Here is a 19,083-nt window from a genome sequence, read left to right as displayed (position 1 = left end):
AGCAACATCTGTTTTTCCCTGTAACATTGAAGTCAAACTAGAACCGGGCGGGGGCGTTGGTCCAACCCGGGCCTGCACTCAGCAGTGGGCCCGCTCAACCCGCACTCGACCCAGCTCTGACTCCAATTTTAATCGTTGTGGGAGCAATTGCTCCAGGAAGTCCACAAGCTGGCCTTCCTCCTCTTGATCAGGAAGGCCCAGCAACCAAATATTTTTCCAAAGACCTCGATTTCCAGGGTCAGGACTCGCCGCTCCAGAGCCCGGACCTGACCCACGGATGACTCAGCAGCAGTCTCCGAGGCTGCGGCCTGTTGCTCTATAGCATGACTGAGGTTTCTCTCCCACCTGGACCGGGTCTTCTCGATGGACGTATTGATCTTCTCTCGGAGTTTAACGAACTCCGAGATCAGGCTTGCCTCTGCAGGTAAATCCCTCGAGGCGGCCGCGGATGTCTCTGCCCTTAGTCATTTCAAAAAGCACCAAACTGTTAAAGTTTGATGCAAAATGGCCAAGAGTGCTGGTAAATCTTTTCTACACTCTCTCCCGACTAATTCTGTCCTTCTTGTAACGTGGTGACCAAAACTACACGTAATACTCCAGTTGTGGCTTCACCAGTGCCTTATACAGTTTCATCACTGTATCCCTACTTTTGTACTCTTATACCTCTACCAGTGAAGGAGAACATTCCATTCTTATGGTCTTATTTGCCTTCTTAATAACCTTATTTACCTATACTGCTACATTTGCACTTGCAAGCCAAGATCTGTCACTTCATCTACACCTCTCAGTATATTCCCTAGCATTGAAACTCAGTGCCCCAGTTTCACCATGTTCAGCAACCTCCCTGTCTGTTCTTCCTTAGTCTCGGACTCCTCCTCAATCTTTTTACTTACTGACCTATGTTTTTAAACCTCCCGTGCCACACTAGTTTAATCCTTCACAAGTGACAATAGTGAACATTCCCAGCCAAAGTATTGGTGCCCCTCCAGTTTAGGTACAATCTGTCCTGTACAGATCTCACCTGCTCCAGATGGCATCCCAGTGATCCACATACCTTAAGTCCCCCCTCCTACACCCAGCTCTTAAGTCAAGTATTTAACTCTCTTCCTATTCCTAGCTTCATTGGCATATGGCACAGGGAGTAATCACAAGATTATACAACCTGAGACATCTTCCTTTTCAACTTTCCTTTAAATCACTGAAATCCTATTGCAAGACATCATCTCCTTCGGTCTATGTTGCTGTCCAATATGGACCATAACGTCACCCTCCCCCTTCAGAGTATCCTGTGCCTGCTCAGAGACATCCTTGACTCTGGCACCAGGGAGACGACACACCATCCTGGAGTCTCGCCTGTGGCCACAGAAACCCCTGTCTGTGCTCCTGACTATAGGGTCCTCTATCACTACAGCTTGCCTGCACTCAACTCTCCCTACTGTAGAACAGTTCCAGTCGTGGTGCCACTGATCTGCTTGAGGCTGCTGCTTTCCCCTAGAGGCCATTAACCTCCCCGTATGAGGGGAATTGCCACAGGAACTCCTGCAATTCCTGCCCATACTTACTTATTATCCTGGTGGTGACCTGACTTTTCTCTTCCGGTATAGTCCTTGCTGATAGTATGACCAGCTCACTAAACCTGCTGTTCACAACATTCTCAGCCTCCTAGATGCTCCAGTGAGTCCATGCAACAAATCAAAGTTACAGCTAAATATACTTCCTGTTTACGTAGTCACCATGGAGACTGTAATGTCGCTGATTTCCCACAGATCCCAGGAGTATTCCACAGCGCCGAGTTCTCCTGCCATTTCAAATGTTTCGACTAAATCAACCCTATCAGCAATAGGCAATAATCCAGGAACTGGTTCCACAACCTTACCTACTCATCACCAAACTCAGGGGTCTCACTCCCACTTTTGATTCTGAGCAGACTACAACTATAAAAAGTACCATATCTCGCTCCAGACATTACTCAATCTGCAAACCTGATCCCTAAACAGCCAAGCCTTGGCCACTTTTTAAGCTGTGATGCCAACCCTGGAGCTCCACCCTTAGATTCATCCCAGGTTTGGTCTGACTGACTCTGCTCCTAGGATTTTTTATCCTGCTGTTGCTGCTGTCACTGTTCCATTTAGCCTACACGGATTTTAGACAGCACTTGACAAGGTTCCACCTACCAGACTCGCCAGAAAATTGAATAGGCACAGAGTCCAAGGAGCCAACTGGATCTAATACTGGCTCAGAAGCATAAAACAAAGGTTGCTGAGTGTATTTTGTGAATGGAAGGTTTCTGCTGCTCTCAGGATTGGATCCTTTGCTGTCCATGATAAAAAATCAATGAACCAGGCTTAAAGGAAACTGGAATAATTAAAAGGTTTGCAGATGATACAAGAATTGACCAAAGAGGATGAAATCTCGAGGAAGATGGCAGTGGACTGGCCATGTAGGCAGAAAATTGGCAGATAGAATTCAATCTGACAGATAAGACTAAGAGCTACATGATAATTAGTAGGATTCTGAAAAGTATTGAACCACAAAGGGAACTTGGATGCAAGTCCACACACTCCTAAGCGTATTAGGACTAACAAATAAGAAGATTAAGACATAAAGTATAACTTTCTTTATTGGCCAAGGCTTTGAGTCTAAGAGACAAGAGGTTATCATAGAACTGTATAAAACACCAGTTAGCCGACAGTTAGTGTACTGCATCAGTTTTGGTCATGACATTACAGGAAAGATATGCTGTCTCCTGAGTGTGGTAATTCACAAGCACAATGCAAGGAATGCAGAATATTTCATCGAAGTAAGACTGAGCAAACTCTAGTTGTTTTCTTTGCAAGAGAGGAAGCAGAGGAGTGATTTAATTGAGATGTTCAAATTGAAGGTTCTGGATACAGTGGATAGGAAAGACATTTTTTCCCACTGAGAGATCAATAATCTGGGACAAAAGTTTGAAGTAGGGCTTTGAGGGGAGTGGAGGTGAATTTTCCCACTGAGAAGGCAGGGATATCTAGAAATTATGGCTTAATGGTATGGTAATAGCACAAACTCTCAATGCATTTTATAAGGATATGGATTTGAGATGCTACAGGACTATGGATGAAGAGCTGGAAGATGGCTTTGGTTAGATCTCTACTTTGAATGAACAAAATGGACCATCTGGTTCCCTTCAGTGTTATAAATCTTTTCATGTTTCCGTTTGAAGTTTAGGCAGTTTATAAGGTGCTTCTGCAGTGTTTTCAACCTTCCAGTCAACTGAGGAATTTCCAAACTAAGATTAATGGATTCTTTTCAGCCAAGGGTTTTAAGAACTACAGAACTTAGTTAGGTAGATGAGGTTAAGATACAGATCAGCCATGATTTAAATGAGCTGACTCAAGCGACAGGATGTCCTACGCCTGCCCCAATACCTCTTGTAGAAGTTCACCCTTTGCGAGCATATAAGCACACACTTGTACATTAGTGTGATTATGACAGCTACATAGCATTCTGAGACAGAGTGCACAGACCCTTTAGTACAACATATGGCCAGGAAACCAAAATATGTTAATATTGTATACAGTTCATTAGAGTTTGATCAGTGTTCTCAACTATGATGCAATGTCAATTTCCCGAAACTTTGTTCCAGGGGATTCATGACGTTTATATCACCGACAGCACCTGTCACTCATTGGCTGCTTAGAAAACATTGATGAATTCCATACCATCCCCTGTAATACCAACTTTTAGCCTGCTACTTTAATTCAAACCTACTACAATTTTATTTTAGAAAAGTTTCACCAGGGCCTTTCTTTGTTGTTCATCAGTGTGTACAAGTAAATTACATACTTTAGTTTTGTAGACTAAGTTAAATATTCATTATGATTGCAATCACTGAAGATTATATTAATGAGATTTATTTATTTATTTTAAAAGGCTAAAATTTACAAATTCTCACTTGCAAACACCATCTCATAAATTGGATTAGATTGACATAGTCTAAAATCTACAGGACATGTCAAAATACTGTCAAACTTCTTTATACTCTTTTTGTGTGCATTTTGGAATCCTGTGTGTTGCTTATGTTTCACATTAAATTCCTGTGTACAAATTTATGGGTTCACATTGAATTCTTCTACGTTGTTTACGTATTTGTATCAAATTGATATATTAACAAAGGTGCGTGGATTTGTGAGCTCACTGATTACAAAATCCCTTGTCATGACACAATGAAAGATGGCATTTGAAATGTTAGCAATGATGCATTCATATTACAGTTGGATGTCATGCTGATCAAGATGAAACATCTTTACTGAAGAAAGTGCTCACCCATTTTGGATGCAGTATAATCATTAACTACTTCCAGGTAAAGTAAATTATGGATTATATGCACAGTGAGTTTACTTTTATACTGATGCATCAAAGTGCCTCACCTTCCAGTCTCAGAAGGACACTTGCATACGTGTGCGCACTCCTTCCTTCATTCCAGTCTCCTTTCTTTTAACTTGCCTTGGCTCTGAACCAAAGGAAGTTTCAATTGTAAGCATCCGTCCACTGATTTGTTACTAAATTGATTGTCTAAAATCTGCTCTTTGCGTAAACAACTACTTTTGTAAAAATGTATGTCGCTTAACCAGTAAAAATCATTGACAGATCAGCATGTACTTTCATGCTCTGATTCAGTTGGATCCCTGCCTGGAAAAGTTCAGTGTGGTCTCCCAAGGCCTATACTGTCCTACAGGCCAGACTGTTTCCTTGGGACTGTGGTTTCCCTTCCAAGTTTAACTCTTTCAGTCCAGAAAGCAATACAGAGCAATTACAACACAATAATGTTTGAGGTAGCACAAAACAAAGAAAGAAGTAGCAACCATAATTACTTTGCATTAAGGTCAATATGTGTGAAGGGAAGACTCATCACTGATCAGAAATAAAGTGAATGGATGACTTGCTTGATTTATTTGAGTGTTGTGTAAGATGAAAGGAGCCAACATCAAGAATTTGCAGTTCAGGCACCAGTGTATATATATATTGTCAAATTGATGCTATGTGTAAGTTTTGCTATCAGCAATAAATTAAATATCGACATGGTAACCATTTGCTTTAAACAGCAGCATCTGAGAACTGTTTTCAACCAGAAATGGCACAGGTCTGGGCTGGGGAATTGCTGCTCACACCAGACTCAATTCATCTTTGAAGTAGATGGTGCCACATTGGATATCAGCTCAAATCCCACCCCAGCAGCTATCTAGGGATGAGCAACAAATGCAGGTGTTTCCAGTGATGCCCATATCCCATGAATTAATGAAATAAAGGTAAAAACTTCGCTGCAAAATTGACTGATTTGTACCAAACCCTCAGAATAGCAAATGATATTGTAAGGTATGGATGGGTGAAGGCCCAGTGATATTATCGCTAACTCATTATTCCAGAGACCCAGGTAATGAACTGGTGACCCAGGTTCAAATCTGACCAGGGCAGATAGTGAAAATCTTAAAATAAGAGTTTAATGATGACCGGGAAACCATTGCTAATTCTCAAGAAAAAACCCATTTGCACCATTAATGTCCTGAATGGAAGGCAATCAGTTATCTTTACCTGGTCTAACCAACATGACTTCAGACCCAGTGACTGACTTAACGGTCTCCTGAGTAATTAGGGAAGGACAGTAAATGCTGGCCTTCCATACCCACATCCCCTGACTGAATGAAGCTGATTTTATTTCCGGGTTCCTATTGATTAGTTCAAATTGTTTGCACAACTCCAACAACCATAATCATTTTCCATTATGCTACAGATGACTCTGGTGAGTAGAAAGGTTTATTCTAAATCCCAAACACTCCAATTTTCAGACTTGTTGTGAAGGGAAACTGCTGTCACTTGATCTCTAGAATTCACCTTTGTATAAAAAAACTTATGGACCAAATCTGGAATAAGATCTGGAGTGAAGCGCCCGTCACGAACTCAGACTGAGCACTGTTGGATAGGTTAATATGTGCAGCATGATAGATCTGTTGAGGACACCTTATTTCATTTTGTTAGTGATTGAGAATACAGCAATGGGAATATAATTGGTTGGAACAGACACATTGAACTTTGTCTGTGTCATTGTAATATACAATAGATACAGGACACTTCTGTTTAAAGGACCGAGAGACCGAGCTTTCAAAACAACAGACAAATCCATAAATCCAAATACTGGAATGGACAGGATCAGGGAGGGAACCAGGCCCCTTTTTTCAACTATAAGTGCCATGTTCTGTACTTTAAAGGTCCTGTAGCCACCTTGAAAGCTATTGTACGAAGATAAGTGAGAGAGATAAATGTTGGTGGCACATAGGTAAGGGACTTAGGGTGTCAGGTGGGTAGGGGAGGTGTCAAAGCTTTTAGGTAAGGGAGGTAGGGTGGCAGATAAAAAATGTAGTAGGGGTCACTAGGGTAGATTGGTGAATTTGGTAAGATGTCATGTGAATGCAAGTTACAGTGTGCAAGATTGATGGATGAATGCTCAAGGATTGAAAAGGGGTGAAATGGGGGTTTGTTAGACTGGGAGTTAAGAGTAGGTGGGTTTTGGAAATGGGGCAGGCATTGGCGGATGTTGGGCTCAGGACAGAGTGCAAAACTTCGAGAAGGATGTCAGCTCCAGTGGTGTTGGGTTAGCAGCAGGGGTGGATAGTGGAAACAGTAGGGTTAGCTGGCAGGGGATGGCTCTACTGTCTCAAGGAGTTTTCAGCTTGCTTAGCAATGCCTGCTCAGTCAGCTGTGTTTGCACTTCCTCATGGTCCCCATGAGTAACACCAGTTTATTCTGCTGCTATGATTACTTTCCCAGCTGAAGCCCAGGCCGCAATACTTAATTGTACAAATCATCTGAATAATAACCGAACAATTATCACTGTTGTGTGAGGCAACAAACCACAAACATGGGAGTAAAGAACACAGCAGGAAAGGTTTTACTATACATCAATTTCAAATTCATAATTGCACAGAAAATCTGCTTTTGTAACATATTTAGTAGTCTGTAATTATTTCTTTGCTTTCAGAGTTCAATTGGTGGTCACTCAGGGCCAAGTGTGGTTTCTTTCAGGTTTCCTCCTCAAACAGATCACATGAATGGAGGAGAAGATTTCAGATTATCCAAATTACAGCAAGTTCTCTCCAATATATTTATCTAATGTGGTAACAATAACCGAAAATTTACAGGAGATAGAACATTTGTTCTTTGTTCTGAGGAAGGGTCACTTGTCCCAAAATGTTAACTCCGATTTTTCTCCACAGATGCTGTCAGACCCGCTGAGCTTTCCTAGCAATTTCTGTTTTGCTTCTGATTTCCAGCATTTGCAGTTTTTTTGGTTTTCACATTTGCCCTTTGGTTTGATTTGTGTTTGCAAATGATAGATAGCTGAAGTGGTAGTATCTACTGTTATTTAGCATTGCTGTCCTGTACGACACTGAAGAGTGACAGAGGAGGGGTTGGACTCAACATGTGAAATAAATGTTCCACATAAAATGTAGGACAACAATTATTCTAGGACAAATTATCCTTATCCTTTCTAAATAAAAAATAACTACTCAATTTAAAAGGCTATAAATGGAAAGATATAAAACAAACTCGAAATGGTAAAACTTGTAATCAGCTGCAATTATATATCAGAGACTGATGCAAAAAAACAATGGCGTTTTGGACTGGTCACACTGACCTCCACAATTTTTAAAGAGCAGGGCACGGAAGTTAGACTCCTTTCCCACGTCACTCCAGCAGCCTGTTGCATGGCCAGAAAGCAAGAAATGATTTTGGAAGATGGAAATCATTTTAAAACTTTGTGCTGTGCTGATGAACTGATATGACGTAAGGGGCATATGATTACTAATATGCTGAGAATATCTCATACTTATTCTGAAAACAGAAATCTTCTTCATACCTTTGGGCATTTTGGCTATAACCTAGTTTCAAAATCTGATTACCTTACATTGCTTAGAGGTCCCTGTTAAAATGAGGCAGCTCAAATGTCACTATGAGGAAATTGGAGCACTGGCAAGGGCATCAGCAGATTTAGGGAGGAGATTGTGAGGAGTAGTGGGGTCAACCTCAGGTAGGAGAAGCCAAGTTTCCCTGTGCAGCTTGGAAGATCAATTCTGATTCAGCTGAATCACTGCCAAACTTGGAAAACATTAAAAATGTAGACTCACCAGGGTCACGTTTGGCACTGGATCTGGATTCTGAAAAGTTCGGTTTTCTGGAGAAATACTTTGCTCAGCCCTTTGGTAAAAATAAACCCTAGACTCTGATCACGTAGCTGGGGCTCAGCCTATATATATTTAAAGGACACTGCCCACTTCAGCTATCAATTAGAGCAAAAGGGGTACAGCGAGACTTAAATAATCTGGTCTCCATCAAACCACCATTTAAATCTTACGGAATAGTACTGGAAAGAATTTCCGTTTTTCACCAATAACAGCAAGATTGTAAGCTTGTACACCAAAGCTATTTTACAACATTACACAGCAGAAATGTATTCTTTTCTCAGCCTTTTTGTTTAAATGTTTTTCCCTCTACCCATTTTGTAAAGACCCTTACAAATACTTTATTCAAATATGGACTATCACCTGATGAAGGAGCATCGCTCCGAAATCTAGTGTGCTTCCAATTAAACCTGTTGGACTATAACCTGGTGTTGTGATTTTTAACTTTGTTCAAATAGATATTCTTCACTTGTAAGCCAAAACATTCCATTTAAGCAGACAATTTGACTGCAAAAGCCATTAGATCTGGCTGTCTCTCAAAACAGTAATTGTACCCATTCCATCAGAGGATCACTGATCACGACCAGGAACCACAGCCTGAGGTGATTTTACTCACCTTTGCTGAGAGACCCTGGTACCAAGTATAATCCAACTAGTATCAACTAAATCAGCAGAAGCCAGGAATTGAATTTGGAACTCTTCAGTCCACATGGCTACAAAATGATTTTCACAATGATGGGTTAGTCAAAGACACTGGGAACAGATTCTATTGTATTTAAAAATACATATTTTTCTTATCCATTAATATAGAATACATTTTGATCCACATTTGAGATATTATTGTTCAAATTATGCTCTGTCAAAGTACATCTTTGCAAAACTGTAACATTTCTGGATCCAGCAGGTTTGCACAATAATCAATAACAGGCAAGAGTTCACAAAATAAAATGATTGGAAACGCTAACTGTGCAATATTTTTGATTGGTATTGTGTTCTAATATAAAAATAACAGTATTCAGTAGGTCATCCAGTCTTTTATACAGTGCCCGGCAAGGATTCATAACAATTTGCACTGTTCTGCTGCAAGTCTGTTGGGTAGATTAATAGAAATGACAAATCCAATTTCTATGAATGATTCTAATCTTGTCAGCTGTCAAAGAGAAACATACTGTTAAAAATCATTCTTACTGTATTACCATTATGTTATCAAGTGTGAAGGTAACACTACACTCAAAGGAATTAACAAGATCATTAGTCTAGCAGCAAGAAATGCTTGTGCAAATTTATCACTGACATAGCAAGATTGGATGATCTACTTTGATAGTATTAGTTTAATGAATGGAATGACGTAATTTGATATTTTTATGTTTAACAACCTATCCAGGTCTTGGCAGATTGATAGTGGGCAGTGCCATTTATATGTACATTTACAATGAGGTAATGCGAAACAATTCGACACTATCCATTGGCAATACGAATAAGATCATCATTACTTTGAATTGAATGAAATATTTTAGCATTCTTGTTATCATTGAAGAGTATCACCCTTCAATGTTGGCAACAGAACTTTAATTAACTATATTTGATTGGACCTTCATTAGTAGAATATAACTAAATAAAAGTTATTAAACATTAGAAAACCTTTCATAAATCAGTGTAGCTCCAAACTGAATAAAGTGAGGGATCCAAGTGAATCCAATTAGATCTTGTCAAGATGTCCCATCCATTTAGTTCTCTTTCAAAACCTTTTCTTTTTGACGATATACTTCATCTGTGAATGGGCTGACATTTACAAGAAAAGAGACAAGACTGTTAGATTAAAGTGCAGCTGAAACTGAACATGCTGTTTGTGTAGCTGTATTCTCATACTCAGGTCAAATGTTTGTATGAAGCTGTTGATCTATACTAAATGGAAATAGTGCCAAGAGGGAAAAATTGGATTCCCCAAAATAGTGAAAAGGTAAAACTACAATGTATCAGTAACGGACTGTGTTGGTTTAAATAATAAGATGCTTAATATTTTTCTCAAAGTACCTTCTTGAATTTTATATTGGTCACATAAATTTCCATTCTGCCATGTTACAGCAGCCAACAAAGTTATTCAAAAATGTAAAACAAAATGATGTATAATTTACATTGCTGAGCAACATTTTACCAATTCTCTTTCCGTATTTCTCTTGAAAGCATTGACTAATTGCTGAACTATAGTTTCCTGAGTGAGAGTTGCCATTTTGTAACATGATCAAACAGCTGTTATTTATGAGTGGCTGATGTCAGAGCAGCACAATGGCTCAGTGGTTAGTACTGCTGCCTCACCACGCCAGGGATCCAGGATCGATTCTAACTTTGTTCCGGTTTCCTCCCATAGTCTAAAGATATGTAGGTTAAGTGAATAGGCCACGCTAAATTGTCCAGTGTCTAGGGATGTACAGGCTAGGTGGATTAACCATGGAAAATGGAGGATTACAGGGATGGGGAGGGGGTACTCTGGGTGGGATGCTCTTTGGACAGTCAGAGAGGACTTGATGGGCTAAATGACCTTCTTAAACACTGCAGAGATTTTACGATTAAATTATGAATGCTGGCAGGCTATTCCCCAATGGAGGTTCAACCTGATCTTGTCCTTGGTAGACATCCATAGACAAATATTTCTACCAGGAATTGCTGGTAGTAGGCACTTTGGCCAAATCCTACCCCTGCCTTAACACAGGATGATGCTGCTGCTTTTTCATTTCAGCTAATGTCACCTCAGTGAAACCTTTTTGCTGTGTACAGCTCAGTCAGACTTGAGAAATGAGTGATCCACTGGGGCAGTTGGATGGATTTTCGTTTTAATTCTAAAGAAGTACAGTACCTAGGTCAAAAATCAAAACACAGAGTGACAATTCAAAGGGACATCAACCAAAAATGCTCCCAATTCAAAAATTCAGCTTTTCAAAAAGAGCCTGACTTTGACAATAAAGTGAAAGCATTTTCACAATAAAAGAGTGTTGCTAACCCTTTAGGATTGACAGAGAAACTCTAGGTTTAAGATCAGTTTCCTGCACACTGTTATCGACAAACAAGGAGAAAAATCTGACGTGGCATTGAAAGAATGATATGAATTCTTTTAACTTACCATTTTAACATTCTTGATCATTAATTATAAGAACATTGGAGATGTGAACGAATATTGTTTAACTGGACAAGGGAATTGGTGGCATGAGCACACTTGATGAAACGTACCGGAATATGTTCTGCCAGAGTTGAAAACTTGACTCACAAGTCACAATGCTCCTGTCAACAGTAGCAAAATGGACTAGGTTCATTGAAAAGACAGGCTTCAATCTAACCTCTCCTGTCTGGTTATGGAATCGCAGCAGTTAAAACAAAAAAGAGAGGAGGAGCAAACTATGGCCGAAAAACTCCTTTTCAACATTGCTGCTCCAACACCCTTCATTAGAATATTAAAATGCCTCCAGATGTTCATGTTTTTAAAGTGGAGATCCACCTGCTTTTGCATGGCTACAAGACTGATGTGAAAAGCGCAGATCCAACCCATACTTAATCGGTTGTTGGAGGTCAGTCATCTCAGCTTTGACAGTCCCAGGCCTAGCCATCTTCAGCTGCTTCATCAATGGCCTTCCCTCCATTATTTGGTCAGAGGTACTGATGTTCTGTGATGATTGTATAATATTCAGCTCTGTTTCCTCATACTGAATAATGGTAGATACTAAATGCTCGACAGGAGTTTGTGGTCATACATAGCTCAACCTAGACAATTCAGTTTTACACTGATAAATGGAAAACAACATGCAAGCTTCAAAAGTACCAGAAATCACTATCTCTGACAAAAGAGAATCTAACCACATCTCTCTGATACAGTCAATGAATTTATCACTGAATCTTGAAGTAGCAACATCTCTCTGTCAGTATCAGCATTTCCTGAGGAGAAAGTGAGGACTGCAGATGCTGGAGATCAGAGCTGAAAATGTGTTGCTGGAAAAGCGCAGCAGGTCAGGCAGCATCCAAGGAACAGGAGAATCGACGTTTCGGGCATAAGCACTTATTCCTGAAGAAGGGCTTATGCCCGAAACGTCGATTCTCATGTTCCTTGGATGCTGCCTGACCTGCTGCGCTTTTCCAGCAACACATTTTCAGCATTTCCTGTTCTGAAGAAGGCTCACGAGACTCAATATGTAAACTGTTTTCTCTCCAGGTGCTACCAGACTTGCTGAATTTCTCTAGCATTTTCTGTTTTTACTACAATGACTAACTCACCTCCTGTCTCCCTAAAGCCTGTTCATCATCTGTAAGCACAACCATGTGAGATGGAATAACCTTCACTTGCCTGGATAAGTGCAGCTCCAAAGTATGATCCAGGACAAAATAGTCACATGATCTACATCCTATTCATCACCTTAAACATCCACTCCCTCCACCACCGATGCTCAATAGCAGCAGGGAGCACCATCTACAAGCCGCACTGCAGAAATTCATCCAAGGCTCCTTAGACATCACGTTCTGAACTCATGATTGCTGCCATGTAGTAGAATAAGAGCAGCAGATACATGGGTATGTCACCACTGAAACTTCCACTCCAAGCCAGACACCATCCTAACTTGGAAATATATAGTATCAGTGTTCCTTCAACATTGTTGGGTTAAAATCCCGGAAGTTCATTCCAAATAATTTTGGGTATATTTATATCACATGGACTGAATTTTTAAAAAGATCATTAAAATCACCTCAGGAAGGAAACTGGCACAAAAATGAACAACAGCAACATTGGTATAAAGTAAAAGTGTAAAATCCTTTTTGAGAATGTAAACAAATGAAGATGAATGTATTGCTACAGATTGGCATGGATACTTGGACTGCCAAAAATATACTTTATGCATGAATTAATTAACATATTTGGCAATACTTTATTCAAATGTACAATGAAATAAAAACACGTGCAACATACATACCAGGAAGACACAACTATGGATATTAATCCAAAGTGGAAAGTATGAGACCTACCTTTCAACCAGAATTGCAACCTTGTACACAGCTGCTACCCAAGCAGTGAGGACCAGTCCTGTCGGACTAGCATTCCTGTTGATTTACACCAGTGGAAGGGGGAAAAGAAAGAGACAAAACAATGAAGACTATTATTGTCAGATTACTCTGAAATTGATGAAAACATTTCTTTTTAAAACAAAGGCAATACATTAGCAAAATACTGTAGATGCTGGAATTTTTAAAAATTCATTTGTGGGATGCGGGTCTCACTGACTGGCCAGCATTTATTGCCTATCCCTAGTTTCCCCATGAGAAATCTGAAATAAACACATAAATAGTCTAAGTCAGGCAGCCCTTGTGGAATCAGAAATAGAGTTAGATTTCAGGTCTGTGACCTGATGTCTTGACGGAAAGTCACAGACCTATTGCATGAACTTTCTTTCCTCACTGATGAACACTTCTAGACCTGCTGAGTCTTTCCAGTATGTGCTGTTTTTATTCCTAACGCATTCCATCTGTTCTTCGACTGATACATTAGGTTGTTGCACTTCAAGTCAAACATTATACATTGGATGATGTATTCTGCTTACTTCACCTTCATCTTTCACATTAATCTCCAATCTCCCTTGTTACAAGGCCTCACTCAGTTCTTTCCACAAACCACATCATTCGATCATCCATCTGACAACTGCAGGCAGGCAGGCAGACAGAAGACATCCCAGGTGGTCCTAACTAAGTGAGTAATTGTACATCACCAACTGTAAAATCAACAAACACTGCCCAACAGCAATAAAAGGAGTTAATAATTCAAAACAGCTCTCAGGAGAGGCCAATAAAAGTGGCAGCTCATTTCACGAGAATCAAAACATTTGCTCCTCTCTACCGATTCAATTACTTGCCCTAAAATTAGAAAGAAGAATCTATTTAAAATGATTGGAGCTAAAACTAAACTGTAATGCTTCTTGGAACAAGAATTATAAAGAATTAAAATAGAAAAAAAACAGCTTGACTTCAAAAGGAGTGCACAATGAGGTCCTTTGGCTGGTAATGTGCTGGAAAAACAGAGGAACTTATGCTATGTTACTAGTTTCCAGAACAAAGCAGTTATAAACTATTTAGTTTATGAGAAATATTAAGGCTCTACCTGTCAAAGACAATTACTATAAGGTAAAACCCAGAGGAGTAAGGCTTGCGGGGACTCACTATCAATATGAGGACCTCAAATAAATGACTCATACAGGGTACTGTTATAAATAGTTTAGAATGTCAAACGTATTTATTGGATAAACGTACATCTAAAAGAATAATCAGAAATTAGCAGACACACTAGCAGAGCGGTTCAGAAATAGAAATCTTGGCACTGGAGATCCATAAACCCTTGCCGGCACATAAAGCATGTAGTTCCATTGGAATGTTTCTAAGTGAAACATTATTTACTTGCAGAAGACAGCAGTGTATTGATGTTGTCACTGCATAGGAAATCCAGAAGCCCAAGTTAATACTTAGGGGCCACAGATAAATTGCCACCACGGCAATTGATAAATCTGGAATTATAAATTAGTCTCAGCAATGGCGACCATGAAACTGCTGTTCATTATTGTATTTTACTGTTATCAAAATACTTGCGGAAGGAAGTCTGCCATCCTTACGTGATCTGGCCTAGATGTGACTCCAGATCCACAACAAGGTGGCTGAATCTTAAATGGTGAAGCAAACTACTCAGTAGTACCAAGCTAATAGAGAAAGTTTAGTAAGAAATCAAACTGGCACTGGAAATGACAAAGACATAACCAACTCTGTCAACCTGGCAAAGTATTCCTTTCTAATGTCTGAGGGCTGACCTAAAATTAGTAAAGTTGTCCACAGATTATTCAAGCAACAGAGTCATACTCACAGAACTGTACCTTAAAGACACCACCATCACCTTCCATCCCGTGGGCAGGATAGACCGAACAGAAAGTGGTAGCAATGTAGTGCAAAGGCACAGGGATGTGGTCTGAGTGAGTGGCTTCAAAGTCCAACACCACGTATGCCTCAGTAGCACCACTAATGCCTGAGCTGGTCAATCCTAAAGGACATAGCCTTTAGGCTGGGTCAGCGGCAGTTGAGGGAACCAACAAGAAAGAAAACCTAATTGACTTCATCCTGGTTTCCTGGGGAGAAGGCAGGAAAGTATGTTGAAGATTATTAGATCAGCCATGCTCTCATTGAATGGTCCTTTGGTCTCACCAATCTACCGATTCCAGATAAGAAAGCAGTGGCATATTGATAATGTCACTGAACTAGCAATCCAGAACCTCAGACTGACGTTTTGGGGACATGGGCTTGAATCCCACCATGGGCAATGGTGGAATTTGAATTTTATACATGTAGTCGAATGGCAACCCGCATGAATGAATTAAAACAAATCAATACTGTCAATTACAATATTGGTAGGGCTGCCCATCACATGGCCCTTGGGGAGATGAAGAAATCCTCACACTAAAGATACCCTTCACCATGTTGTGGAGCATCACACAGTGCTAAATGAGATAGTTTTTGAACAGATCTAACAACTCAAAACTGGGTATTCAGGAAGCACTGTGGCAGAGGTGGAATTGTATTCAAACAGTCTATAACCTCATGACTCAGCAGTACACCTATTATGTAAAAACAATGACTGCAGATGCTGGAAACCAGATTCTGGATCAGTGGTGCTTCCACCCTACCAACCTTCGCATAAACCAAATCATCCGCCGACATTTCCGCCACCTCCAAAAAGACCCTACCATCAGGGATATATTTCCCTCCCCACCCCTTTCCGCCTTCCGCAAAGACCGTTCCCTCTGTGACTACCTGGCCAGGTCCATGCCCTCCTACGACCCACCCTCCCATCCTGGCACTTTCCCCTGCCACCGCAGGAACTGTAAAACCTGTGCCCATACCTTCTCCCTCACCTCTATCCAAGGCCCTAAAGGAGCCTTCCACATCCATCAAAGTTTTACCTGCACATCCACTATTATCATTTATTGTATTCGTTGCTCCCGATGCGGTCTCCTCTACATTGGGGAGACTGGGCACCTCCTAGCAAAGCGCTTTAGGGAACATCTCCGAGATACCCGCACCAATCAACCACACCGCCCCGTGGCCCAACATTTCAACTCCACCTCCCACTCTGCCGAGGACATGGAGATCCTGGGCCTCCTTCACCGCCGCTCCCTCACCACCAGATGCCTGGAGGAAGAACGCCTCATCTTCCGCCTCGGAACACTTCAACCCCAGGGCATAAATGTGGACTTCAACAGCTTCCTCATTTCCCCTTCCCCCACCTCATCCTAGTTTCAAACTTCCAGCTCAGCACTGTCCCCATGACTTGTCCGGACTGGTCCAACCTGCCTATCTTCTTTTCCACCTATCCACTCCACCCTCTCCTCCCTGACATATCACCTTCCTCTCCTCCCCCACTCACCCATTGTACTCTATGCTACTCTCTCCCCACCCCACCCCCCTCTAGCTTATCTCTCCATGCTTCCAGCTCACTGCCTTTATTCCTGATGAAGAGCTTTTGGCCCGAAACGTCGATTTCGCTGCCCGTTGGATGCTGCCTGAACTGCTGTGCTCTTCCAGCACCACTGATCCAGAATCCAGTACACCTATTACAATTAAGCCAGTAGTGAACACATGTTCACAGAAGAATGCAGGAAGGCATGCTAGGAGGAGCAACAGGCATATCTAAAAATTAGTTGCCAATCTGGTGAAGTCACAACAGAGGGTTACTTGCATGCCAAACAGCACAACCACAAGTGATTGACAGAACTAATCAATTCTACAACAAACAAAATAGATCTGAGCTCCTTAGTCCTGCCACATCAGTTGTGAATGACAATGGACAGTAAGACAACTCACTGGAGGACAAAGCTCCACAAAGATCCCCATCCTCAATGATGAGGGAAGCTAGCACATCAGTGTAAAAGATGTGTTTAAAGTATTTGCATTCATCTTCAGCCAGAAGCGCTGAGTGAATGATCAATCTCACCTCCTCCTGAGGACTCCTGCATCACACACGCCAGTTTAGATCAGATTACATTCCCTACAGTTTGGGAAAAAGGCCCTTCGGTCCAACAAATCCATACCGACTCTCTGAAGAATAATCCACCCAGACCCATTCCCTATATTTACTCCTGACTAATGCACCTAACACTATGGGCAATTTAGCATGGCCAATTCACCTGACCTGCACATCTTCAGATTGTGGGAGGAAACCTGAGCACTCAGAGGAAACCCACGCAGACATGGGGAGAATGTTCAGACTCCATACAGACAGCCACCCGAGGCAGGGATCAAACCTGGATCTCTGGCGCTGTTTTCAGTCAATTTGAATGACTCTACATGATATTAAGAGAAGGCTGAAGGTTCTGAACACTGCAAGGTTATGGGCTCTGACAACATTCCAGCAGTAGCATGAAATCATACAGCATGGAAATAGACACATTGGTCCAACAAATCCACGTCAACCATGTTACCAAACTAAGCTAGTCTAACTTGCTGTCACTTAGCCCATATCCCTACAAACCTTTCCTTTCATGTACTTATTCAAATGACTTTTAAATGTTGTAAATGTACCTGCAACCACCACTTCCTCTGGCAGTTCATTCCATGCACAAGCCAGTCGATGTAAACATTTGCCCCTCATATCCTTTTTAACACTTTCTGGTATCACCTTAAAAATATGTCCCCTAGTTTAGAACTCACCGAGCCTACACACTCTCCCCTCCCACAGACACACACTCTCCCCCTGCATATATACACACACACACACACACACACACTCCCCCCCCCCACACGCACTCACACTCTCCACCCCCACACACACACTCTCTCCTGCCACACACACACTGTCACCTCCAAATACACAAACACTCTTCCCCACCACCATATAAATACACTCTCCCCGCCCACAGACACACACACTCCCCCTCCACACACACTCTCTCTCCCTCCCACACACACTCTCCCTCCCCCCACACACTCTTCCCCCCCCAAAAATACACTCTCCCTACACACACACACACACACCTTCCCCCCCCCACACACACACACACACACACACTCTTCCCCCCCCGACTTGCACACAGACTCCCTCCCCCACACATACACTCCCCCTCCACACACATGCCACCCCACACACACACACTTCCCCCCACACACACACCCCCTCCACACACACACACATGCCACCCCACACACACACACTTCCCCTTCTCACACACACTCCCCACAGACACATACACTCCCTTCCCCCACAGACACACACTCCCTTCCCCCACAGACACACACTCACCCCCCCCACACACACACACTCACCCCCCCCACACACACACTCACCCCCCCCCACACACATACTCACACCCCCACACACACACTTCCCCTTCTCACACACACACTCCCCACAGACACATACACTCCCTTCCCCCACACACACTCACTCTCCCCACACACACACACACACTCTCTCCCCACATGCACACAGTTCCCCCCACACGAACACTCACACCCCACACACACACTCCCCCCCCCCAACACACACGGCCCCCCCACCCCTCCCCTAACCCCCCCCCCACACACACACACACTCCCCTCCTCCCCCCCCACACGCACTCCCCTCCCCACCACACACGCACTCACCTCCCCACCCCACACTCCCCTTCCCCCCACACACACTCCACTCCCACCCACACACACACTCCATTCCTACCCACACACACACTCCCCTCCCACCCACACACACACTCCCTTCCACCCCCCCACACACACACTCCACTCCCTCCTCCATACACACACCCTCCACTCCCCCTCCATACACACATACCCCTCCACCCTACACACACACCCCTCCACACCA

At 42.2% G+C, this 19,083-nt stretch overlaps 1 protein-coding gene across 1 annotated transcript in view; it reads right to left on the bottom strand.

Annotated features, from left to right (window-relative positions):
• Positions 1-6,902: 6,902 nt before the first annotated feature.
• The window catches only part of pemt (phosphatidylethanolamine N-methyltransferase), a 173,418-nt gene continuing 161,237 nt past the window's right edge, over positions 6,903-19,083 (bottom strand). Inside the window, exons 6-7 of the mRNA XM_060840915.1 lie at positions 13,221-13,295; positions 6,903-9,998 (exon numbers count right to left, since the gene is read on the bottom strand). Of these exons, the coding sequence (XP_060696898.1) occupies positions 9,944-9,998; positions 13,221-13,295 (130 nt within the window). The 3' untranslated portion in view covers positions 6,903-9,943. The remainder of the gene's footprint in view (positions 9,999-13,220; positions 13,296-19,083) is intronic.

Source organism: Hemiscyllium ocellatum, chromosome 20 (assembly GCF_020745735.1).
Source record: "Hemiscyllium ocellatum isolate sHemOce1 chromosome 20, sHemOce1.pat.X.cur, whole genome shotgun sequence".
Classification (NCBI taxonomy): Eukaryota; Metazoa; Chordata; class Chondrichthyes; order Orectolobiformes; family Hemiscylliidae; genus Hemiscyllium; species Hemiscyllium ocellatum.
This window is presented reverse-complemented; position numbering and strand designations above follow the sequence as displayed.